Source organism: Emys orbicularis, chromosome 3 (assembly GCF_028017835.1).
Source record: "Emys orbicularis isolate rEmyOrb1 chromosome 3, rEmyOrb1.hap1, whole genome shotgun sequence".
Lineage (NCBI taxonomy): Eukaryota > Metazoa > Chordata > Testudines > Emydidae > Emys > Emys orbicularis.
The window spans coordinates 96,811,139-96,836,639 of NC_088685.1; the positions used below are offsets into that span (position 1 = coordinate 96,811,139).

At 41.8% G+C, this 25,501-nt stretch overlaps 1 protein-coding gene across 1 annotated transcript in view; it reads right to left on the minus strand.

Annotated features, from left to right (window-relative positions):
* TRDN (triadin) overlaps positions 1-25,501 on the minus strand; it is a 261,031-nt gene that overhangs the window by 15,088 nt on the left and 220,442 nt on the right. Inside the window, exons 38-45 of the mRNA XM_065401998.1 lie at positions 21,987-22,031; positions 20,946-20,963; positions 17,672-17,719; positions 16,763-16,783; positions 11,922-11,948; positions 10,798-10,836; positions 10,539-10,580; positions 9,462-9,509 (exon numbers count right to left, since the gene is read on the minus strand). Of these exons, the coding sequence (XP_065258070.1) occupies positions 9,462-9,509; positions 10,539-10,580; positions 10,798-10,836; positions 11,922-11,948; positions 16,763-16,783; positions 17,672-17,719; positions 20,946-20,963; positions 21,987-22,031 (288 nt within the window). The remainder of the gene's footprint in view (positions 1-9,461; positions 9,510-10,538; positions 10,581-10,797; positions 10,837-11,921; positions 11,949-16,762; positions 16,784-17,671; positions 17,720-20,945; positions 20,964-21,986; positions 22,032-25,501) is intronic.

A 25,501-nucleotide genomic window follows, 5' to 3' on the forward strand; every position in this document is an offset into this window, starting at 1 on the left:
TAATGAATTCATCTGCTGGAATTGCTGAGTTTTTCAAGTGGTGATTGCAATGTGCCCTCTAATATCTTCTGGTGATAATGTGATTGGATAATCCTTTTTATACAGGAAAACATCTGAGAAATTACTGCAATCTACCACTGTAGGAGCAAAGAATAAATCTATTTGAAAAATGCTTCCTTCGATAGAGATGGTAGTATAATTTGTTTGTATAAAGGATTTTTCTATCATGCTTAGTGATAATTTAAGTTTTCTCTGAGATGCGACTTCGACTGGGCAGCAAGCATAAATTTCTTTGACATGAGGACCTTTAAGACCTCACAAAATTGTAAAACACAGATACAAGACTTGTTATTCTACTCCTGAAATTAAGGCTGCTTGTGAAGCTACCTTTCTATTGCTAAATATATTTGTTTACCTAGAAAAGAATCACTCTGCCCATTAGTCTGAACATTGTACCAGCTTAACAAAAACATATGTTATATGTAGCTATTATCATAGTTTATGGTCTTATTGTTGTAATCTCACCCTCCGCTTCTCCCTCACTGTATTGTTGCATTATTTGTAAATAATTAGAGTAAAATAATTATAATATAACAACGACCTATACAGTTGTTTAGCTTTTCAAACTCAATTGTAAATGTTAACACCTACAGGACAGTCTTATAAAATAAATGAAATAGTCCCAGTGACAAACTGGGACTTGGACAGTCCTGAGTTTTGGGTAGTATTTGGCTCTAGATGTGTGTCTGAACTTCCCTGCTTGTGCCTATTTCTGTTTTAGACTGAGCAAAAACTACAGAGCCAAATATTCCTGAACTTTATGGAAGGGTCATCTTTGACATTTAGACAGGTCCATATCTAGTGATATAATTTTTTAAAAAATAATTGGTGGACAGTTTTACTAAGGAATACAAGTTATTGTCTACTGCGAGTATCAATATTGCTTTTGCTTGGTAGGGTTCTGCTTAAATCCTTGTATATGTGAATGTTCTAAAATTCAAGATATATACAGATTTTAAAATTGCTTATTGCTCTTTATCTGATTGCTTTATAATATCAAGAAACAGATGAAGGTTCAAATCCAAATCTAAGAACATGAAACTACTCTATTCAAGCTTTAGAAGCCAAGAGAAGATTTTTTATTTAATATTTTAGATGATATCAGAATTCTTAAATACTTTTCAGCTTTGATTATTCCAGTACAAAGTATTAGTATTTAATACACTGTGCTTAATGTATCAGCCTGAAATGGAAATACATAGGAAGCAGAACGGAAGCTCAAACTCATTATAGTATCTTAGATTTGGCCTCAGATTTTAAATTCTTAGAGTTCAGCTAATACTGAAATATAGAATTGACTATAATTCACTTTGATGTTATTTATAAAACCTTTATTTGTTGCCTACAAATACGCCAACAAATATTTTTGTTCATAAAAACACTGGAAAGAGACAACGTAAAATACGTTTGTGATTATCTGTTTGCATTTATGGAAATATATTTGCACAGCCATCCTGAGACCTCTTTAAGGGCTAGGATTATCGAATCAGGGAGCAACAATATCATGCGACTAAACTGACCTATCACGTAATGTAAAGAAAGTGGTTACTAGAAGAAATAATCAGGGTAAATCATGGTAAGCTGAATTAACATTGCACAGTCAATTTTAATTGTAGCCTAAGTTCCCTCTAAACTGTGTGGCTGCGCAGCAGCCTATTAAGTGCCACACAGGCACCCAGGGCTGCAGCAGGGAGAGATGCCTCTCCCCCAGCCCCAGACTTGCCACGGTGGGGAGAGGTGCCCCTTCCCTGGCCCCAACCCAGCCCAGCCCCGGAGCTGCAGCAACGGGGAGAGGCGCCTCTCCCTCCCAGCCCAGTTGCTGCTGCAGGGAGAGAGAGCTGGGGGGAGAGTCCTCTCTCCCCACCGCAGCCCCGGGGCAGCCTGCACTCCAAACCCCTCATCCTCAGCCCCACCCCAGAGCCCGCAGCCTCAGCCAGAGCCCGCACCCCCCACACCCAAGCCTCTGCCCCAGCCCTGAGCCCCCTCCCACACTCTGAACCCCTTGGTCCCACCCCCACCACATTAATTTTGTTATGTGCACCAATATGCATAATATGCACACATCACCTCCATATTGGTGCACATAAAATTAATTCCACACACGCATGGGAAAAATTAGAGGGAACACTGATTCTAGCATTTCCTATCTTTTACATACTCCACATTGCAGCCTTAATAATGTTCTTGTAACCGATTTTTGGGGGGGAGGTGTAATTTCCTAGGTTTTTAAAAAAGCATACTGAAGAAAAATCCTACCACGTGACACCCACAGGAGTCATCGTCAGTGTTGGAACCTTTATATCCACCAAACAGACCTCTGCCATTTGAGCTAACAGAGTAAGTGATAGCAGTAATAGGGTGTCATACTCTGTGTGATCCAGCACTATAGGGGGAGGAGACTCATACTTTGCCAGTGGCTTTCACAGATATTTGTTGGCAGCAGAAGAATGGGGAGACTCGGGAATCTCGGCTCCATTCCAGGCTGTGGAAGGGATTGCACTCTACTGGTCATGAACCCTTCTCAGGGCCGGCTCCAGGCACCAGCATTCCAAGCAGGTGCTTGGGGCGGCAAACTGCAAGGGGCGGCAGTCCGTGTGTTTTTGCCGCCCCAAGCAGCGCGCCGAATTGCCACCGTGGACGGTGGGGGCAGTCTGTGTGCCGTTAGGGCGGCACGCGCGTTTCCGCGGCGGCGGCAATTCGGCGGCAGCTTCTATGTTCAGCTGCCCGCGGCGGCAATTCGGCAGCTTCTGTCTTCCGGCTGAAGACAGAAGCTGCTGCTGCATTGCTGCCGCCGCGGAAACGCGTGTGCCACCCTAACGGCACACGGACTGCCCCCGCCATCCGCGCCAGCAATTCAGCGCGCTGCTTGGGGCGGCAAAAACAGTAGAGCCGGCCCTGACCCTTCTGCCCCATTCCTTCCAACTTGTTCCAGTCTCAGTCCTAGCTCTTTTCCAACAATGGCTCCTCTTCCCACTGACATTCTCCTTCACCTGTCTGGTCCCAGTCTCTGCTCCTCAGACTTCTCAACCCAGTCCTTGCACAGGGAGTCCTATTTATACTCCTCTGGACTCTCCATCCCAGTTCCCCACCTGTCCCAGTCTCCCAGCTTCGCCAGTGTCAGTTTCTCCACCTATCTCCTCATCCCATCTGTCTCAGCTCCCCCCTACCCCAGCCATTTCATCATCTTCATTGGCTCCCTGGTCCCAATCTCTCTCCCTGGGATCCTTGTCTACACTGTGCCGCAGTGCGGACTACAGGGGTGTGAATTGCAGAATGAACTGAACGGCTGTGTTTTAATTGCCCTGTGTGGACACTGCTAGTGCCAGCTAAAAGATACCTAGTTCATGTTAATGTAGTCTTCTTTCAAACGGGACTACAATGTGTACTAGGTACCTTTTAGTTTGGGACCGTCACCTTGTTGTGGTGAAGGGGTTTGCGTGTTCCAATGATCCTCAGAGCTAAGTTGTCGGGAGCTTCATGTTCCTGGTAGGGTCTCCCAAGGTGAACAGGTCTGAGGGAAGGTGCCAGACAAAGCACGGTCCAATCTCCCAGGTGGGCAGGTGGAAGAGGGTCCTCGGATCTCAACAACTGTGAAAGTGGATGAAGGCTGCAGCAAGTGGAGATCTCCAGTCATCTGGGACTTTCCCTGCCACTGGGTCCCAGACCTTCAACGTGTCATGATCGTGTGGTTGCTGTAAGCGCACCAGCTTCCCCACATTAAAAGAAATCATGCGCAGGCTTCTACCATGGGAAACAACATCTTTCCAACCTTCCAAGCCCTGTGGTGATGGACTAGTGGTGACGGGGACAGGATTAGTGAATCTGGCAGTCCCTAGCCACGAATCTGCACATAGGCAGTGGTAGTTAGATGGTTGTCTGGCACCTGGACTGATACAGGGGTGCAATTCAGCAGCTACTATTGTGACTGAGCAGTCCTCTTTAGGATCCCCTCTGCTCACCCCACATGGGGAGAGGGCTATAAAAGGTGCCCTAAACCTAGGCTGTCTCATACACTCTGGGCAGGATTACTGCATCCAGTGGGATCATTCTGCCTGCGCTCGAAGCTATAAAAAGAAGGTTCGCACCCTGATGGATAACAAAGATAATATACGGCCGGAAAGAAGAATTGCTATCGTTGCCAGGGATCTTGCAAGATATAACATCGATGTCGCTTCCCTAAGTGAGACAAGGTGCCCAAGTGAAGGTCAACTGAGAGGACAAGGTGGAGGCTACACCTTTTTCTGGAAAGGAAAATCTGCAGAGGACAGGCGCATTCATGGTGTCAGTTTTGCAATTAGGAATAAGTTTGTCAGTCAGCTTACAGAATTTCCTGTAGGAATCAATGAACGTTATGACTCTTCATCTTGTGCTCAGCAACAACCAGTCTACTACAGTCATCAGTACGTATGCCCCAATGCTTGATTCTATTGAGGATACCAAGGAACAATTCTATACAGATCTTAACCAACATTCCCAAGGAGGACAAGATCATTCTCTTTGGAGATTTTAATGCTAGAGTCAGGTGGGAGTCAGATCTCTGGAAAAGAAGGAGTAGGAAAGGCTAACTCCAACGGCATCCTCCTCCTGAGTAAATGCGTAGAACATAGCGTGATCATAATGAAACCACCCCCTTTAGACAAAGTGAGAAGTATAAAGCAACAAGGAGTCCTGTGGCACCTTATAGACTAACAGATGTATTGGAGCATAAGCTTTCGTGGGTGAAGTGGGTATTCACCCACGAAAGCTTATACTCCAATACATCTGTTAGTCTATAAGGTGCCACAGGACTCCTTGTTGCTTTATATAGATCCAGACTAACACGGCTACCCCTCTGATACTTGAGAAGTATAAGATCACCTGGAGACACCCTCACTCCAGGCATTGGCACGCACCCTTTTGACTATGTTATTTTTAGAGCTCAAGATTGGAAGGATGTCCGCATCACGAGGGCCATGCATGGAACTGATGACCGTTGGACAGACCATCGCCTTGTTAGATCGATCATGAATTTCCAGATCACCTCAACGCATCACAATCAGGAAAAATAGTATGAAAGAAATTCAACATCAAGTCCCTTGAAGATATAGTGTTCAGGAGAAACTTCAGCAGTATCTCCAAGAGAAGTTTGCCACTGTGCCTACAGCTGATGATGATAATGAAAATTTCTGGAAGGGATTAAACACTGCCATTCTCTCGGCATATGCGGAGTCCATTGGCTATGTCACCTGCCATCACCAAGATTGGTTTGATGAGAACAATGCTGAGATTCAGGGCCTGCTTGACCAGAAAAGAAAAGCTCATCACATGTGGCAAAATGACATATAACACCAGCAGAAGAAAGAGTCATACAAGCAACTCAAGACTGAAGCCCAAAGAAAAATCAGTGACATCAAAAGATAAGTGGTGGAGAGAAAAGGCCAAGGAGATTGAGCTTTATGCTGATAAACATGACATGAGGAGTTTCTTTCAGGCAATAAGGGCCATTTATGGCCCATGTTCCCATGGACCCACACCACTCCGAGTCCAAGATGGGTCAATGTATTTTAAGGACATCAAAGCCATCAAAACCAGATGGAAGGAGCATTTTGAGTTACTCCTAAGCCGTAAGTCAACAGTCTCGGATACCACTATCAAATCTATACCTCAACAACATGAAAGAGAATCTCTTGCTGACCCCCCCACCCTCGAAGAAGTAACACGAGCCGTTATGGAAAGTAAGAACAAGGCAGCAGCAGGGCCAGATGGCATACCAGCTGAAGTCTACAAGTTTGGAGATGGAGAACTGTTAGGGAAGCTCCAAAAACTTTTTCTTCATATCTGATACAACGAGAAGATACCAGAGGACTTGAGAAATGCTAACATTGTTACAATCTTTAAGAAAGGAGATAAGTCGGAGTGTGGAAACTATCGTGGCATTCCCTTGCTATCTACATCAGGGAAAATTCTTGCCCATATCCTCTTAAACCGATTACTTCCCCTTGCTGAGGAAATATTGCCGGAATTTCAGTGTGGTTTTAGACCATCACACAGGACAACCAACATGATCTTCATTGCCTGCCAAATGCAGGAAAAGTCTTGGGAGCAAAATCAGGACCTGTACGTGGGTTTCATCAATTTGACAAAGGCCTTTGACTCTATCAATCACAAAGCCCTGTTGAAGGTGCTGGCCAGATTTGGCTGCCTTCCAAAATTTATTAAGGTCCTAAGGCTTCTTCATGATCAGATGACTGCCATGGTTCTCTGTAATGGCCTTGAGATGGAACCTTTCATCATCAAAACTGGGGTTAAGGAAGGATGTGTTATTGCCCCAACCCTGTTTTCCATCTATTTAGCAGTCATTTTGGTCCTAGTTAAAGATCACCTCCCCAATGGAGCTGACATTCAATATAGAGCGGTTCTTTAATCTTTGACGTCTCCGCTAGAAATCTAAAGTCTTCAGGGCGTCCATTACTGATCTTCAGTATGCTGATGATTGTGTCATCCTTGTGCACACTGAGAAGGACCTTCAGTCCAGACTGGATTTTCTTGCACAAGCTTACCGAAGCCTAGGACTCTCATTCAATATTGAGAAGACTAAAGTGCTCTATCAACCTGCTTCAGGCCTTGCACATGACCCACAACAAATCACCATAGAGGGACAGACTTTGGAGATAGTCGAGCACTTTTGCTACCTCAGTAGTCAACTTTCTTAAAATGAAAAAATCAACAGTGAGATCCAGCACAAGTGCTTCCTTTGGGAAATTTCTCTGACACATTTTCACAGACCATGACCTACAGCAGGACACCAAGATCCAGGTCTATAAGACAATTGTTGTTCCTATGGATGCGAAGCCTGGATGACCTATCGACAGCACCGCAAATGTTTGGAGAGATATCACCGATGCCTCCAGAAGATCCTTCGCATCAAGTGGCAAGATCGCCGCACTAATGTCAGCATCCTCGCTGAAGCCAATGTCACCAGCATTGAAGCTATGATCCTCATGCATCAACTTTGCTGGGCTGGACCTGGTGTGCGGATGTCAGACTTTCGCCTCCCATAACAAGCCCTCTACTCTCAGATCACACATGGTCAGAGATCATGTGGTGATCAGAGGAAATGCTACAAAAACACACTGAAAGCATATCTTAAGAAAACTGATGTGAACATCACAAGCTGGGAAGAGCAAGCCACCAACCAACCCCATATCCTCCATCAGGCAGTGGCCCGCTTTGAGGAGAAGCACCTTGCCCTCAAAGCTGAAAAGAGAGAGAGGAGCAAGGAGAAAAAAAAAAAACAAAAAAACAAAAACAAAAAAAAACTTTCTCCCAGTAGGCCGCTGGCCTGCCACAAAATGTCTGTACCTACTGCAGGTGGATTTGCAGTTCCAGGATCAGACCCCTGAGGCATCTCAGGACCCATATGTAAATCTGTGGTAGAGATCATCCTCAAATTGAGGGATTGCCAATCAGTCAGTTTACACCAGCAGTTTCCATATGGGGCAGCTAGAATGCAGCACGTTAGTGTGCTCGCAATTCATACACTCGTAGTCTGAACTGCGGGGCCCTGTAGACAAGCCATCATTGTTTTTCACCACCCCTTCCTTGGCTCCTTCTCCTAGTCTTTGCCTAGTTAATCCCAGTTCTTCATCAAATCTCAGTATTCCCTCTCTCCCACCAACTGGCTCCCAGGCCCTCTTGTCCAACTCCCACTCCCAGTTTCCTTGCCAAGGGTCCGAGTCTCCCCCATCCCAATTCCTAGTCTCAGTTTCTGGATCCAGCACAGCCCACAGCAGAGCCCAGAGCTGCAATTGTAAGGAAGTCCTTCTGAGCTCCAAGCGAAAGAATGCCCAGTGTGGACAGAATCTTCAGGGAATTTAGTTTCTAACATTCAAGAAGTTTCTGTTGAGCTGTGTGAACAGCTTATAACTTGGCCAAATTTGGGTGGATGTTCACATAGATAGCAAAAGACATCCCTGACAAGAAACTAACTCCCTGCTAAATTTCAAGTCCCTGCTTGAAAGTGTGGGGATACAAGTGCTTTTCAAAGAATTCAACATGGGCAAAACAGTGTATTTCCCTAGCCACATTCTCAGAAATGGCTGAACCATTTTGGCTGAAGTTTTCCAGAAAAATTTAGCCTGAATCAGGCATAGGGCATTAAAATTTTAAACCCAAATGGTTAAAGTTTGGCAAAGTTCTAAGCAACTGAAAACAGGGTCTTATAATGGGAAGTGTCAGGCAATGTTAATACCTGGCAGCACTATGAGCACTCCCTATCTTTACGTGTTGAGCTCCAAAAGTTAGCATAAAATAATGAGGCCTGTTTTGCAACACAGATTCTATCTCCTGAATTTCTGCATCTCTTATTCGACTACAGAATTAGCAGGAGTTACAATCTATTTGCTGAGCCCAGGACTCACCATTCCCAGTGAAAGAAGAGCAGATATCTTCTTATGTGAAAGCCGATCAGTCCTGATACAGCAAAGCATTTATACATGTGCTTAATTTTAAGCGTGTGAGTAGTCACCTGGAAGTGGGCCAACTTTCTGTGTCCCTGCTTTAGTTTGTTTTGTTTTTCCTTATTGTTCATTTTGTGTATACTTGTCTTGCACATTTTGTTATAATTAAAAATATTTGAGCTCAATTAGACACACCATAGGGTGTTTTAAACAGCTTGGGCCAAACGCTGTTGGCAGTTATAGTGGAGCAACCTCTTTGAAGTCCACAAAGCACAACTCAAAGTGGATTTGACTCCATAGTCTCTACTACAGACAGCTATTACTCTCTAGTGAGATTAAAGGCTTATATCCTCAACTGACATGAATCAGTGTAACTCCACTAAACTCACATGCACTGATTTACAGCAGTCAAGGATCTGGCCATAAGTAGAACCAGTTTGATGATTTGTATTATCATAGCACTTGTGAACCACAGCCATGGTCCAGGTTTGTACTAGGTGCTGTACAAACTAAGAATAAAAAGCTGGTCCCTGCCCCAAAGAGCTTATGTGACAAGACACTGTAGGCAGACTTCGTACTGAAATATCCCACCCTCCTTTATGCTGTTTGTTTTACAGGGATAGCTCCCCGTCCTGAGAGACAAGGTGAATTGGAGAGATTTTTGCTCATTTATTTGTGCTATCGAACAGATTTCCCAGGAGGAACGTATGTTTGTTCTAAATCAGACATCTCCAACGCCATGACAGACCACTTGGTCTAAAAGGTAACTGGCTGAAAATATGTTTGGGTTTAGGACAGAGATACAGTCCAAATACAACAGTCTACAAATACATAAATATGGGCCTGATTCTGTCAGCTCTCCCCTTGTGAAGCTCCCATTGACTTTAATGAGAGTTGTGCACATAAAGAGCTTGCAGGCTAGGGCTCTCTTTAAAAATATAAGACTGAGGAAATATTGATTACCTGTTGTCAGGTTGTGCTGTCTTAGAATTTCTTTTACTGTTGGCACTGCTAAAGAAACACATTAGATACCAAGTAATGAAATTTTAGCATTTAAGTAAAAACACACAATTGATAGGTTTTGAACTGGTTAACACTTTACAGTTCATAGAAACAAAACAGATCAAAGTGGATTTTGCAAACAAACTTTTTAAAAAGGGAAATTTCAGAACAAGGAAAACTGTGCCTAACAAACCTGCTTTATTAAAATATTACTAATAGCTGTCTTCAGACTGACCATTAGAATCCTCAAAAAAGTATGCCTGATCATTTTGTGTGGACAGATGTCTCTGATTTTTGTGGATCGGTGTGTGAAGGTCTGGCTCTAGATGGGCCTTCCAGATCTGCACTTCTATGAAAAATGATCTCTGTTTAACTAGCACGAATATCCATAAATTGGTCTCCATATATGTGGTTTCATGCCTTTCAGTACCTTAGTCTGTCTGTCCAATGCTACTAATTATTTTACTGGGCATTACATAAACCATCATAGCAACTGCAAAGGACTGTAGTGTTTGGCTGAACAAAGCAGTGTTTGGTTGAAACTGTGGAGCCCAAACAGCTTAGCCAGCATGTATGTGACCAGGAAATGTTTTACACAAATGATAATTATCTCGAATTGTGAATGCAGTCATCACAAAATATACAGGTCAGCAATTCAAAATATCCCACACACTGGGGAGATGGAACCCACGCTAGCTCCAAATATGCTGTCCCAGCACACAGCATTATGGCAGACCAGGAAGGGGCCACTACACTCCTATGTAGATACAGTGGCTGGGAATCCTGCAGACAGGCTAATGTACCAGCTGTGGAAGGGGCCACATTGCAGCCTACCTCCAGGTTCGAGGTGTTGATTTCATCCCTCCACCTCATACACAGAGAGCTCTATATGCTGAATTACTTTGGCTTCATGTGCAACTCCAGGGTTTCCCCCTACACACATTAGAAAGACTAATAAAGCTCTCCATTCTAATCCCTGTAAAACCTGATGTTCTCATTTTAAATTACTGCTTGCAGAGCTTCTCTTCCCTTTATTACCTTTGGCTTTTCCCTCTTTGGGATGTTTCTTCTCTGTTTTTGCTACAAAGGAGAAAGGAATATAACAGTTTAGGGAAGGGACAATTTAACTTTGTAACAATCAGATTATCAAGGTCAGTCTTCAGTTGAAACTGGGGCAAACCATTCCGAGATTGTTTCAAACAACAATAATAAGAGTTGTAATGTTCACAGCAAGGACAATGAGATTACTACTATGGTGATCTTACACACACAGACTTCTCAAATAGTCGGCTTTTACCTTCTCTTTCCTTTGCAGCCTTTTCTGTTTTTTTCTTCGCTAGAAAGATTTGCAAGGAAATATCATTAACTAAGAGGCCTTTATTGGGAATTCTATTTTGGACACCTAGAGCAAATTGATCCCTGGTGTAACTATTAATGTTCCTAAATTTACAGCAGGGATAAATCTTGCCCATTTCAACGGACTGTAGGTCTACAGCACTATATTCTTTTTATTAAGCTTTACACCAAACAAACATACTTGTCTTAGCATGACATATGTGTATGCCCTTTTTCAGCCTTCCTTTTCCAACCCCCCAGAATACAGCTAGTCAGCTAAGGCTATTCTCAGCTAAGCACACTGAAATTAACTAAGGTGGATAACTGCAGGCGTCTGCACCATTCCAATATTCCCTGTTGAGTACAGCAGAGATCTGGCAGTATGCCTTAGAACTGTTCATTTTCACTCCATATGATACAACCAGCTGTAATAAGGATTCAGTGTCTCTTGGTGCATTTGCTATCTGATTAGCGTTAAGCCAGCTTGCGTTAATCACCTCTGTCTAGCTCACACACACACTTAAAAATAAATAAATACAGTGACTACAAAAGAATCAGTTCATCAGGCCAGATTCTCAACAGCTGTAAATTGGCGTAGCACTCATGATTTCAGTGGAGCTATGCCAGATTACACCAGCCAAGGATTTGGTTAATCGTGTTTAGAGAGGTTGTGTTTCACTGCTTTACTTAGCTAGATGCTAAAAAAACATGCCCTTAATGAAGACACTGGATTTATGGCTTATTATAACAATCTGTAACACACTAACCCCCTTATTTCCCTATGACTACAGAGGAGTTAATGGGCCACTTCACCTTGAAGGGTCCCTTAGAATCTGTGCTAACTACTTATGCTAAACTATCTGTTCAATATTGTATTTGGCTGTGACATGCTTAGTACCTTTCCCAGACCTGAAGAAGAGCTCTGTGTGGCTTGAAAGCTTGTCTCTCCCACCAACAGAAGTTGGTCCAATAAAAGATATTACCTCACCCACCTTGTCTCTAATATCCTGGGATGAACAAGGCTACAACAACACTGTATACAACTGGTCCTTTCTGTTAGACATTTAAGAGAAGTATAAAATTTACCTGCTACTGTCATTTCAGATGCTGGTTCTTCAGGAAAACAATCAGAAATAAATAAATAAATAAAAATGAAGACATTCAGGCTTGATGTTATTTTATTTTTAGAAGTTGACAGTTTTGATAGATCTTAACTTTCAACTGCAGCTATCCCCACAGGATATTAATTTGGAAATAAATGAGTCCATGCAATGGACATGTAAACAGAAATTAAACAGTGAAAGCTGCGAATCCTACCCTTTGAAGTGCTGTAATCCAACATGCAGCTACTGTGCCAATGAAAGCTTTTCAGATCAGTAAGTATTTAAATAGGGTTCTTTTCAGATAAGCACTCAAGGTTATAGCTACCTAACATATTTTTTTCTGTAAAGCGGGTTTAAGTTTAAGTTTTCACCTCTGCTGTCCTACCAGCCATGTACCCTAATTAAGGGCTCTGACACTGACTTGCTGTCTGACCTAGGACAAGTGACTCCACCTCTCTGTACCTTTTGTTCCCCCAAACCATCTGCCTTGTCTTTTTAGACTGTAAGCTATTTGGAGCAGGAACAGTCTCTTGCTATGTGTTTGTACAGCACCTTGCACAATCATTTGTGGTCCCTAGGAACTGATGCAAAAAATACACAACAGATACAACAGGCCAGCTCCTTAGCTGGTGTAATTTTAACATAGCTCCAGTGAAGGATCTGCATCAATTTACACAGGGCCAGATTAATTTGTTGTGAGTCTCCCGTAGGGTGACCAGATAGCAAGTGTGAAAAATCAGGTCCGAGGGTGGGAGGTAATAGGTGCCTATATAAGAAAAAGCTCCAAATATTAGGACTGTCCCTATAAAATCGGGACATCTGGTCACCCTAGCCCCCCACCCTCTGCTCCACCCCAAGACTCTGCCCCTGCTCAGCCTCTTCCCCATAAGGCCCCATCCATGCTTCACCCCAAAACCCCACTCCCTATCAGCCTCTTCCCCCCTGAGGCCCCACCTGCTGCTCACACGGGGGGGAGGGGCGCGGAGAGGAGTGAACAGGGGGAGGGGGAAGAGAGGAGCGAGTGGCGGGGTGGGGAAGGGGCCGCGGTCCAGGCGCTGGGGCCCCTTCTGAGGGAGGACCCGACACCATGGCACCATTGTAAACCCAGTACTGAATTTACATGGTTTGAGACCTGGTGACTGGAAAATGAAACCGTCTCTTTCCCCCTGTTTCATTAATGTTCGTTTTATCCTATGGATTTTAAGATAAGAAAAGACAGAAACCCTGCATGCCAGACAGAAATGTAATCCCTTTTAACTAGAACAGTACAGAATTGGATGGGTTCAGTTTGCAGGGATATATATAAACTTTTCTTGACTTTGGGTGGACTATCACCTTTCGCTTCAGCTGAAAATGGTGCGTTTCATCTGGTGGCTTCTCTATCAAACAGGGTTGGCCAAAAGTTTTCCATCAAAACTTTTTTTTTTTGGATGGAAAGTTGCATCTTCAACTAAACAAACTTTTTACAAAAGATGTCCATTTTCTTTGGAAAATGTAGACTTTGTTTAAAAACTGAACATCCAATAATAATAATTATTATAATAATAAATTTGAAAATGCTGCATGGTGCCCCATGGGAGTTGTAGTTTGGGCACCTCATGCCCCAATTATAATCTATTGTCCATTTTCTGCCACCAGACTACCTCTCCCCTTTGGCTGTTGAACAGGAAACTGTCTGACTCCATGGTTGGCCTAGGTTGGTGGGTGAGGGGAGGCATAAAGAAGACTTAGAGTCACCTTTGTCTTCTCCCCCCTCATCTGCACCAAGACCAAAAAGCTGGGGATTAAAACCAGTGTTAAAATGTTGAGAGAAATTGTACCCCAAGGTTGGGAATTTTACTACTGAATTCTGCAGAGGCAGTGAAGGGCCAATGTTGAGATCTTCTGAAAATTCCACACTAAATGTTTCTCCCACTATATGTTAGCATTTCATATAATTAAACAATTACTTCTTATTTAAGAAAAAAATACCACAAGCTTTGTCCTCTGTTCAAGGTAACCAGTCATAATTTGATAGCCTTTAAAGTAATCAGTATGCAGGAACTGTGTTTTTGATTTAATTAAAGCCTCTGATTTGATAAATGACCAATTGCCAACACAGACACTGTTTCACACTAAACTGGAGATAATGAAAATAGGATGGTTTACTAATTATTTTAATGAAGAAATGCTAATTAATGTTGGTGATTACTATTAAAATTTACAGAGATAATTTGGGAGTACTTCAGACTTAGATTTTTATTTCTGTTTATGACCTGCCTTTCACATAATGAGCCAAATTCTTCGCTGATTTATGCCCAATCCATTGATTCTAATGGGAGAGCATAGGGTACAAATTGGAAAGAAATTTGACTCAAAATATCCGTATACATTTAGCATATAGCTGTGCTACACAAACCCTTAAGACCATTGATTACTCAGTATCCATGGCTTTACAGTGCTACAATGTACATATAAATTAATTAGAAATATTTGCAGTGAAGCCACAGTTAGTACTAGGATTGGGCAGCCCCTAATCAGAATAGATGCTCTTCCTTGAGTGAAAAGATCAGTTAAAACCAAGAGATATTCATGTAAATGAGGATGCTCTATAAAGCTGATCCAGAAAGTCTTTTAACTAGAGCTACACAGGGATGACTGGATCAGGGTATAAACTGTAGATAAAAATATTTAGGTACACAGTTGGCTGTTTGCTGACATTAAATAATGTAAATATCCTATCTCTTAGAACTGGAAGGGAAAGGTCATTGAGTCCAGCCCCCTGCCTTCACTAGCAGGACCAAGTACTGTTTTTGCCCCAGATCCCTAAGTGGCCCCCTCAAGGATTGAGCTCACAACCCTGGGTTTAGCAGACGAATACTCAAACCACTGAGCTATCCCTCCCTCTTTCCCTCCCATGTTCTTAATGTCCTGAACTGGAGAGAGTCCAGAGGAACTCTTTTTCAATTACTGAAGAAGAAAGTTAAAACAAAAACTACTCACAGAAGAGAACAGAGTTATCAGCTACCCAAACTACAAGTCCCCCAGGACACCGTAGTAGCTCAGAAGGATGTGGTCTACTGTCAAACTGAGCAAAAATGAAACATTTTGATTCAGTTCCACACACCAAAATTAAAGGCTTGCATTTCTGAATTGAAATTTGTCTGTTTTCTGCTAAAACTTCTAGGCTTTGGGTGATTTTTTAAAATTAAAAGTTGTAATTTTTCCACAGAAAGCAGATCCTTTCCCCTAAGAGTTCTGTTTTGTTGACACCATTTTTTGTTACAAAACAGTTTCAAAGGTACATTTTCTACCAGCCCTAGTGCTGAGGGGTTGCTGCCACCTGCTGACTTCACTGGGAGTTGAAGGTGGTCAAGACCTCTCAGGATTTGGCTTTATAATTTTCATTCATACATATTTGTATCACACTAGCACCAAGAGGCCAGGGCCCCATTGTGCTAGGCACTGTACAAACACATAACAACTGCCTCAAAGACCTTTCTGATCATTTATATGCCAAGGTATGTACTTTAGTTATTTTCTCAGTACCCAAGCACTCATCTTTTTACAGGTTTTCCTTCTCTTCTGCTGACAGACACGTCCCTGCAAACAAACTATATTATTGTAGTTCACAAGTTGTACCACAAGCTTTTTCTCTTAGAAAGACATGAACAAAGTTGTATTAATGGTGGTTTATTTATTTATTTTACATGAAAACTTGTTTCAGAATCACTCCTAAGGTGGTAACTAGTTTTTCCATGTTCTCTGTCCTCAGTCTGTTTTAATTAAGTTCAAATATTACTTTATCTGAATATTTCTTTAAAGTATTGCTAAATTATTTCATTAGTGCAGCTTTCTGTAAAGAATATATATCTGTATTGCCTACGTTAGAAAATAATGGACATTAGTGCATGTGATCTGAAATGACTCTCAGATTCCAAGAGATATCATACAATAATGTCAATAGATTATTTTAGTTTGAAGGATTAACCTCCACATATTGTATGGGCCAAATCCTCCCTTTGACCTCAATGGGCTTTGGCTTTCAATTGACTTAAATGGGCTTTGAATCAGACCTTCTATGAACTACATCTATGTATTAATTCTATTAATTAATTAGCACATTTCATTAGGATAAACACTGATCTTTATTAAAAGTATTATAGTCGTTAACACAATGTGCAGTATGTAACATCTAATTTCACAATGTAATTGACACTAATCCAATCCTTCTTTACATAACCAAAACTCCCATAGTTCTCAACAAGGGGAATTTCTGGAATGCAAGGAAGACTCATTCTGTGTGTGTTGTCTAATTTCTCTTCTAACTCACTTAAACATCATGATCTTTCATTCTCTTCTTCATTTTAATTGGGTATTTTATTCTGTTAGATGTAAAAAATACAGGCTATTGAAAAAGCTAGCAAACATGCCTGGTTAATTCTCTATTTCCCAAACAGTACAAATACATTATATAACATTTTCTTCTAATTCTGTTATGTTTTAATTATTCAAATTAATCTATAATTTATCAAAAATTGATCTGACCACACCTACCTAAAACCACACTAATCTAAATTATCCTACTAGGATCATTTACTTTACTTATATAAAAAGTAATCACAAACTAGCTTATATGACTATTGCAGCTTCACAATATTAGATCACCAGTAGCTTTGGCTCACTTGCTTTTTAAGCAGAATGAATAAAATCCACAATACATCACTTTTAGAAAAGAAAATAGCATTCTCTAGCATGACAAAGTTGCAAAAATAAATCCCAATCCAAGGCATCATGCATCTAAAGGCAGGTTTATATTCAGTAGAAAATGTTTATGGCACATACTTGCAGTTACTTTTGATCTGGCTGAGATGTAAAAGAGGGAAGAATAATATTCAGAATAGAGATGTATGGAGAAGGCTGGCATAATATTTTTCCAGCCCAGGCTTACTTGATTTATTAATAGTCACATATAATTAGGCATTGTTTTTAGTGAAGTTACTATTGTAACTAACATTATAACTAAAACAATAATGGTAATCACTTTGAGCTAGATAAAATGTGCTATATAAGAATGAAATATAAATTATTAACAATAGCCACGTTACATCTACACAGCTTCTTTCACTCTGGAGTCCAGAGCAGAATCTCTCTTTTATAGGGGTGGTCATCACTTTATAGTGAAATTGAACTGTACTGCTTCATACTGCTGCAGTAACTACATTGCACAGAGATACTTCATACTAATGATAATATCCAAAAGTCATTTAACAAAATGAAAATGGATAGTCCAATGTGATGGATTGAAGAAGCTAGTATATAAAATGCTAGTATAGGGAGATAACTATCCTTGAGGAAAATGGCAACTGTACCTGGTCCTGAGAATTTGAACCATGAAGGAGTTCAATGAAATCCAAATGAACAGCAGAATGATACCAAAATTATTTTGTAGGTGAGAGTATTCAAAACAAACACTTTTCAGACAATGGGTCAAACTCTGCTGACATAACTCTCTTGACAGAGTGGAGTCAAGGAAGCAGGAAATTGTCTTTATATAGCTGAAGAAACGGACATAAGAATTCTAGTGACATGTAATGGCTATTTGCCACACTTCAAGGCCACAGTATGCTGCAAAAAGTTCAACAGTGTCATGCACTTGTACATTTTGGCATTTGTCATATCCAGTTCTATTGTGACTTTTATCTACACAGCAGTTTCAAATGTAGGGATAACTGAACATACAGTAAAGCCTACCTGATTTTGTTTGTGGAACTTCTTTTTCGTGTCTGACAGCTTCATTCTCTATACAAAAGCAGCACCATGAAAAAGCTAAGTCAGTCATACCTTTTTTTAAAGTAAGTAAGAGCCACGTGCATGTATTCTTCAAGAGTAAACATTGATCTTATATTGTGCATGCTGTTATTGTGGAAGAAAGCCAAATGACTAGCCTCTAGCAGTCTATTCATTATGAAGTCTGCAGCAAAGTAGCAATAAGTAATATTGCATCTAGGTGTCAAGTCTCCTTGTGATGCACATGTGTAAGTGCTATTAATGTTACCAGGAGTTATGCACGTACATCAAGGGATGAAAAACTCTGCAAGATGGAGATTCAAAGCATATGCCGCAAAACCAACAAGGGGGTAATTTTTTAATAGTATAAATTCAGTACTTATGGATATAGTCTACCCTCAAATCAGTAGCACAGATCACAAATAGGTGGATCATTGAAGTATTTTGGGGACTAATACCCATCACTGGGGATCAATGGGAACTCACCTTCCAAACAGTGCTTCCTATCAGCTCTGTAATTATTCTATTGAAAGTTCTGAATTCTCAAAAAAGGGAAGTGCTGTGCAAATTTACCACCCTTTCACCAAGCATTTATGTTTGCAAGTCAGATACTTAAGCTGAACTCCAAAAGTCCAGAATACATCCCAGTTAGGGTTGACAACCTTCCCGGTTTGGCAGGGAGTCTCCCAGAATCAGGCTTTATCTCCCAGAGCTACTGAAGCTAAACCAGAGGATTTTAGGCACTAAAAGTCAGGCGGGCTAAGGCAGGCTCCCTACCTGCCCTGGCCCCACACCACTCCTGGAAGTGGCCAGAACATCCCTGTGGCCCCTGGGGGAGTGAGAGGGTCTCCGCGTGCTGCCCTCACCCTGAGCAGTGCCTCTGCAGCTCCCATTGGCCAGGAACTGGGAGCTGCGGGGGTGGGCCCTGCCCCCCGAGGGGCCGCAGGGATATGCTGACCACTTCCAGGAGTGACGTGTGGAGAGGGCAGCGCATGGTGACCCCTAGCCCCCCCAGAGGCCACAGGGTCATGCCAGCCACTTCCAGGAGTTGTGCAGGGCTAGGGCAGGCAGGGAGCCTGCCTTAGCCCCGCTGCATCGCCAACTGGGAGCCGCCAGAGATAAGCACCACCTGACCGGAGCCCGCACCCCTCATCCTCACCCCACTGCAACCCCCTTCCCCAGTCCTGAGCCCCTCCCGCACCCAAACTCCCTCCCAGAGCTCACACCCCCTTCTACACCCCAACCCCCTGCCCCAGCCCGGAGCCCCCTCCTGCACCCACAGTCCCTCCAGGAGCCTGCACCCCATATCCCCACCTGCACTACAACCCTCTGCCCCAGCCCTGAGCCCCCTCCAGCACCCAAGCTCCCTCCCAGAGCTTGCACCCCGCACCCTCTCCTGCACCCCAACCCCCTGCTCCAGGCTCATCCCAGAGCCCCCTCCCACACTCTGAACCCCTCGGCTCCAGCCCAGAGCCTGCACCCCCTCCCGAACCCCAACCCCCTGCCCCAGCCAAGTGAAAGTGAGTGAGGGTTGGGGGAGAGCAAGAGATGGAGGGAGGGGGGATGAAGTGAGCGGGGCGGGGCCTCGGAGAAGGTGCAGAGTAGGGGGTGAGGCAAGGTTTTGGGTTTATGTGATTAGACAGTTGGCAACCCTAATCCCACTGCATATGAGTAGAATATATGTCACTATGGAAAAATAAATGGAAAAAATCTGCTTCAGCAGCAACGCATGTTTCAATTTTTTTGTTCACTTTCACAATAATTTCTAACAATTTGAAAGTTGCATGGCATTTTGAAGGCAAAAGAAGAGAAGACTGAAGAGAAACACTCATTTAAGAACAGAAGACTAGCACTGCATAATTTATAGGAAATGAACACACCTGCTTAAATGAAAACTGCAGCAACCCTAAACTCTCATAGCACAATAGTAGCTAGGTCAACTGCACGCAACTAGGGGCCAGAGCAATTTTTAGAGCAGAAGGATCAGGTGAGTGCTATGTTCAGGGGCGGCTCCAGGCACCAGTGCAGCAAGCGCGTGCCTGGGGCGGCAAGCTTGGGGGGCAGCCTGCCGGTCTCTGTGAGGGCGGCAGTCAGGCAGCCTTCGGCAGCATGCCTGCGGGAGGTCTGCCAGTCCCGCGGTTTCAGCAGCAATTCGGCGGCGGGTACGCCGAAGCAGTGGGACCGGCAAATCACCCACAGAAATGCCGCTGAATCTGCGTAACTGCGGACCGCCACCAAAGGCCGCCTGACTGCCGTGCTTGGGGCGGCAAAAAACATAGAGCCGCCCCTGGCTATGTTGGCCATTGTTTCCTTCTCTGATGCCCCTGACATTGTCAGAAAACAGATAGTAGCAAGACATACTTAAAGGTGAACTGCAAAGCTAAAAAAAAATTAATTAATCCTAGAAATCACTGCTAAATGCCTCTATCGCATCCCCGTTAAGATTATCAGGAGTTCCATGATTAACTGTGATTCCACAGAATGAGGCACTCTGGGAAATGTCTAGAAAACCAGGAAGTGCCAGGGATTTCACAAAGGAGACGATGAATATAAAACAATGAGTTAAAACTTAATTTTGTGCTGACTGACCCCTCCTTCCACATACACAGGGCCTTTTGGGTTGGGAGTACTTTTGTGCTCAATTCAAATTTTCACTTCACCTTTGCAGTCCACCTGTACGTCTTGAAGAAAAGAAGGGCATAGAAAGTCAACAAACTTACCATACTTTAAGCCCATTTATTCAGACACTGGCTAAGTGTTCTGACATTTTTTTAAAATTCATCTTACAGTTACTGGGACACATTCCATACTCAGTTACACCCTCCCAATCCCATTTGAGGGTGAGCTGAATTTTGCATAATGTGTTTTTTCCCATTGTTGTTTACTTGAACAGCAGTGGTCATTCAGCCCCAAGTGATGGTTAACAATGACTCTTTAAAAGTCTGCTACTCCTTTATTCATTTCTTTATTGAAAAATGTGATATGGGAGGGAACATGATGAATACTGTGCTAATGCAGTTGGTTATGGAAAACTGAATGGGCTGCCAATTAGGAATGATAAACAAGTATGTTAAATCAAAGCAATAGCCGAGATTAGGATTGCTGGGATAGAGAGAATGTAGCTTTAAGCAAAAAACTAATAAATTACCAATACAAAGTTTTTATTTGTTAAAAGTAAAATAGCCACACATCCAACTATATTAAAGGATTTATCCTTATCAAGGTATATACCACATACTTGCTGGCTTTGACTTGACTACAGAGGATAAAAGAAGGTAAAAATGTCATATTTAGGGATAAAGAACAAAGAAATACATTGTAAACATTTTGCCTACTTACTTTGTTCCCTCCCTTTTGTATATTCCCTCCTCACTCATTCTTAGCTGAACCCTCTCATTCCCTTCACATGTAAAGATGTATAAGTAACGTTACTATGGGCCAGATTTACAAAGGTATTTAAAAAAAGTTTGAATTTAGTTGTAGAAAAGGCTGAAGATACACGGATGCTATTGTTTTCCTTCCCTAAGTTAGTTTTCTCAACCTTGATAGCTAACTCATTTAACAGTACTTGTAGATATGATTTGAGGGTCCCAATATTCCATATAAAAATACCGCAATATAGTATTTTGTATTTTCCCCAAAGCTATTAATACACCGATATAAAAGTTAAACTGTTTTGGACTTTACTATGGAAATCTGCAGTAGTATATTTGTATAATGAATATCAAAACAATATTTTTATTAGCTAGGCAGGCCTGATGTTATGTATCATCACTTTGTGTTAAAATACCATTGTTGTGCAAATTCCTAGACAGTGCAACATAAAGACAAACAATATAATTAACAATTACTCTTTAAATAAAGCAACTGTTTTCAAATATGCACTATATCAATGGGTATCTAATTTGCAAGATAGGTCATGCACCAAATAAGAAGTATATTCAAAGTAACACACAGGAATTATGCAATAAAAATACCCACAAAACACTTTATTTGGATAATTTATTTTTACTACTATTATTTGACTAGAAGCCCCAATCATGGACCAGTACCCTAAAGAGCTTACAATCTAAATTACTATTATACTTGATCAACTCTGAGGTACATAGCATCTTCCTAAAGAAGTATGCTCATGGGGACTGTCTGGATCTAAATGCCATCAGTTACATATTTCAAAATTATTCTGAGTAATAACTACAATGTAAGTTTAGTACATAAGTGTGAATTCTGAACAGTATTGAAAAAAGCATAAATCTAGAAAGGATGACACCTCCCTTACCTGATTTTTCAGTGGGAGCTGTCTTTTCTTGTTTGATTTTTTCCTCTGTATTAAGAAAAGGGTATAAAAGATAGAAATTCATGTGATGTTAACACAGGTGCATAACTAGCAATAGATTTATAAATCCAGCATATTTTACACAAATCACCATGACAAAATAAACACATTCTTTTAGCATCACGTTTATTGTAGCACTGTAAAATATGTATTCTGACTGCCTGGTGAGATATTTCATTGCAGGACAAATGATTAGGCCCCAAGCTTTAGCAATGGGAAAATCAATAACACTCTTGATCGTGTCTTCCAATTAGCCACTCAAAATGAAATTGTTTTTCCACCTAGCTCGTGATAACAATTTTGGGAACCCCACTCCCAAATCTGTGGTGAGCATTTGCTTCCAAAGAACTAAATTCTCAGGTGCTCTGGGCATGTTCATCCCTAGCATTGGCTTGCCAAATCCTCTTTGTTTCATCAGTTTCTTTTTGGATAGCCCTTAGAGGCCACAAAGAAGTGAGCAAGATTTGCCCCTAAATATATACAATAAAATAACTGGTTTATTTCAAAGGGAATTAACACTGATGGAATAAAATCTAGCTAAGAAAAATCTTTATTGTATACTGAAAACAAAGAAGATACAGAACTGAATGGTGAAACCTTTCAGCTGTCACAAAGTAGTTGGTAATTTCTGTTCATTTACATGCAATTTAGTTTTTATTACTGAACTATATTTTTTTCTTTGCAATGTGATTGTCAGGTGAATATGAGCGCTGTGCACTGAAACTGACTCGGCTCCATCTCACAGCTACCTCTGAAACTGACAGGACCATTTGGGCACAGCCAGAAATTTGAAGCAGCAGCTATTTTAGATAAAGCAGCTCTTTTCCACATCTCAGCTAAATTTTAACTCCAATGCATTTCCATTCATCTAGGGTTTGTATATTAACAGTTTCATATACTGATACAGTAGGGAAAGGTCTAGATGACTTTAAAGTGGGCACTATACCATCCAAATGGATTAGTGATGACTGAACCTCAGAAGGTTTGGAGTTTCCATTGCTTTGGTTAAGCACCAAAGTCTCAGTGCTTATGTGAGCCTTAAACTGACTGGTTTTTGCTTTCCCTAGTTATGATGGAAGTCTCACAAGAACATTTTCTCCATGAATCTTTCACTATATCCTGCCTCTTAAAGTAAGAATACAGGGAGGACAGCTTTTTTAATAAATTTGCATGTTGGGATTTTCTGAGGTTAGCGCAGCATTCGATTATAGTAAGACTATGGCTGTGACAATGCTGTGTATTCAGGTGCTTTTGCAATATGTGCAATGAAGTCAGTTTAAGCCAAAGGGCACAAATATGTAAATTTCCAGCTTTCTCTCCTAATACAGGAGAGCAGAACACCATGTCTGAACCCTGTTTGGCATATTGACATCAAATACTCCTGCTGAATTAAGCGTTCATTAGACAGGCATGTGAAATAAAACCTTAGTGTAAACTATTCTTGCAAAAACAACAATTGAGTATCCACAAATCAAACCATTATTATTTGTATTACTGTAGTGCCTAAGAAACCCAGTCATGGACAAGGACCCCATTTTGCTAGGCACTGTACAAACAGAACAAAACAACAGTCCTTGCCCCAAATAGTTTACACTATAAGTATAAGACAAGAGACAACCGATATAGATAAACAAGCAAACAATGAGACAACAGACAAATCTTTGTGTAGGTTTGAACATGATTTGTTAAGAGTAAGGACCCCTCTCCTATATTCAATCAACTACCAGATGTCCTTAACCTAGTCTTCCTCAGCTTATGGATTTGCTCATACTCCTGGTGGCAGATCTCCCTGTTATGGATGCAGCCCTCCTTCTCACGTCCAGTCAGATCTTCAAAAGGTGGCTGGATAACCCTTTTACCTGCCTCTCTAAGCACTGAGTGAAACCAGGTAGGAAGATAGAGGGACTGGGTTAGGGAAGTCTTTGAATATCTGGTCCTTACCTAAACCCAATACATCCCCCAAACTTTTGAGTAGAGATAGTTGGAAAAACTTTGATGGAACCACTTTCTATCAGGGAATGTAATACCATTGAAATCAAAACACTTCATGAAGTCCTGCTGAGTTAGTAAAAATTCCATTTTGGGGAAATAGTTCTGAGTTTCAAAGTGTCCCGTTTTAACATTTTTTGGAAGGAAACATTTTGATTTTTCATTTTGAAATTACTTTTTCCCCACTTTTTCAACATTCTGTATTGTATTGATATACAGTATAACAACACATTAAAAAAGATTGTCAAAACAAAACATTTTGATTGATAAATAAAAGAACCTTTCACAGAATGATTTTCAAATGTTCACATTTCATTCTGCTTAGGAATGAAGTCAAATTTCAAAGTGTTGAAATTCGACATGAAACAGAATTTCCTTCCTTCAAACATTACTTGTTTTGATGTTTCCCATCATTAATATTCTTTCTTGTACTGATATAGTTTTAAATGTGAAAACAAAGTCACAAATTGATTCTTGTATGTTTCCCCTGATTCCAACAGAGTTTCACCAGGGATGAATTTGGTTCTCTTGCTTTGGCTGGTCACAAATATATCTGAATTTAAATTTTTCCCTTTTTGGGTCAATATGTTTTCGTACATCTGTTGATTTCTCAGTCTTGTAATACCTCTGAATTTGGTGGCACGAATGATAGGAATTACATTATGAAGCTGCTGTGAATCAAAGTGAAAAAAGAGGCAGCTCCCCTTGAGGTTTTTTTTATCATTCAGTCCGCAAGAGCACTCACTGGCACCAGGCCCCCTGATGGGGGGGGCAAAGGGGGCAATTGCCCAGGGGCCCAAGTGATTTAAAAGGGCCCAGGGGCCCCTGGCTGCTGCCACCGGGAGCCCTGGCCCCTTTAAAGTTGCCCAGGCAGGCCACAGGGATCCTAGGTGCGTGTGTGGGGTGGTGACCGCTCCGGGGCTTGCGCTTTCGGGGGCCCCACTGCCCGGCATGATTGGCCAGTGCGGTCAGTCCCGAAAGTGATGGATTCGTCACTTCCACACCAGGCCCCGCAGCTCCCTAAGGATGGCCCCGGGGCCCAGAATTGCTGTCAGTGGGTCTGACTGGCACACAGCAGGAAGAAGAACAACTAATGCTTTAAAATAATATCTTCCAGTCACCAGCAAACTGCCACTCTTCTCCAAAGCAACCATGAATCACCCGAGAAAAAATCTCTTATACAAAAACAAATTAAACAATCCAATGTTCTCATTAAGGGTTTAAATTCCAGGGGCTCTAGTCTAGTTTGTAGTTGTGCAAGCTTCTGACCACCCCAACGCAACAGCTTTGCAACTAGATGGTTGTATTGGCTGCGTGATATTCAAGAACCATCGCATTCAGAAATTGAACTATATACTGATATCTGGAGGAGATATGGCTAACCATTCAGTCAGTGCTGACTTCACTGTGCTCACAGGGCAAGTATTAGTGCTGACTGGATGTGTTACATGCAACTAAGCAGCCAAGAA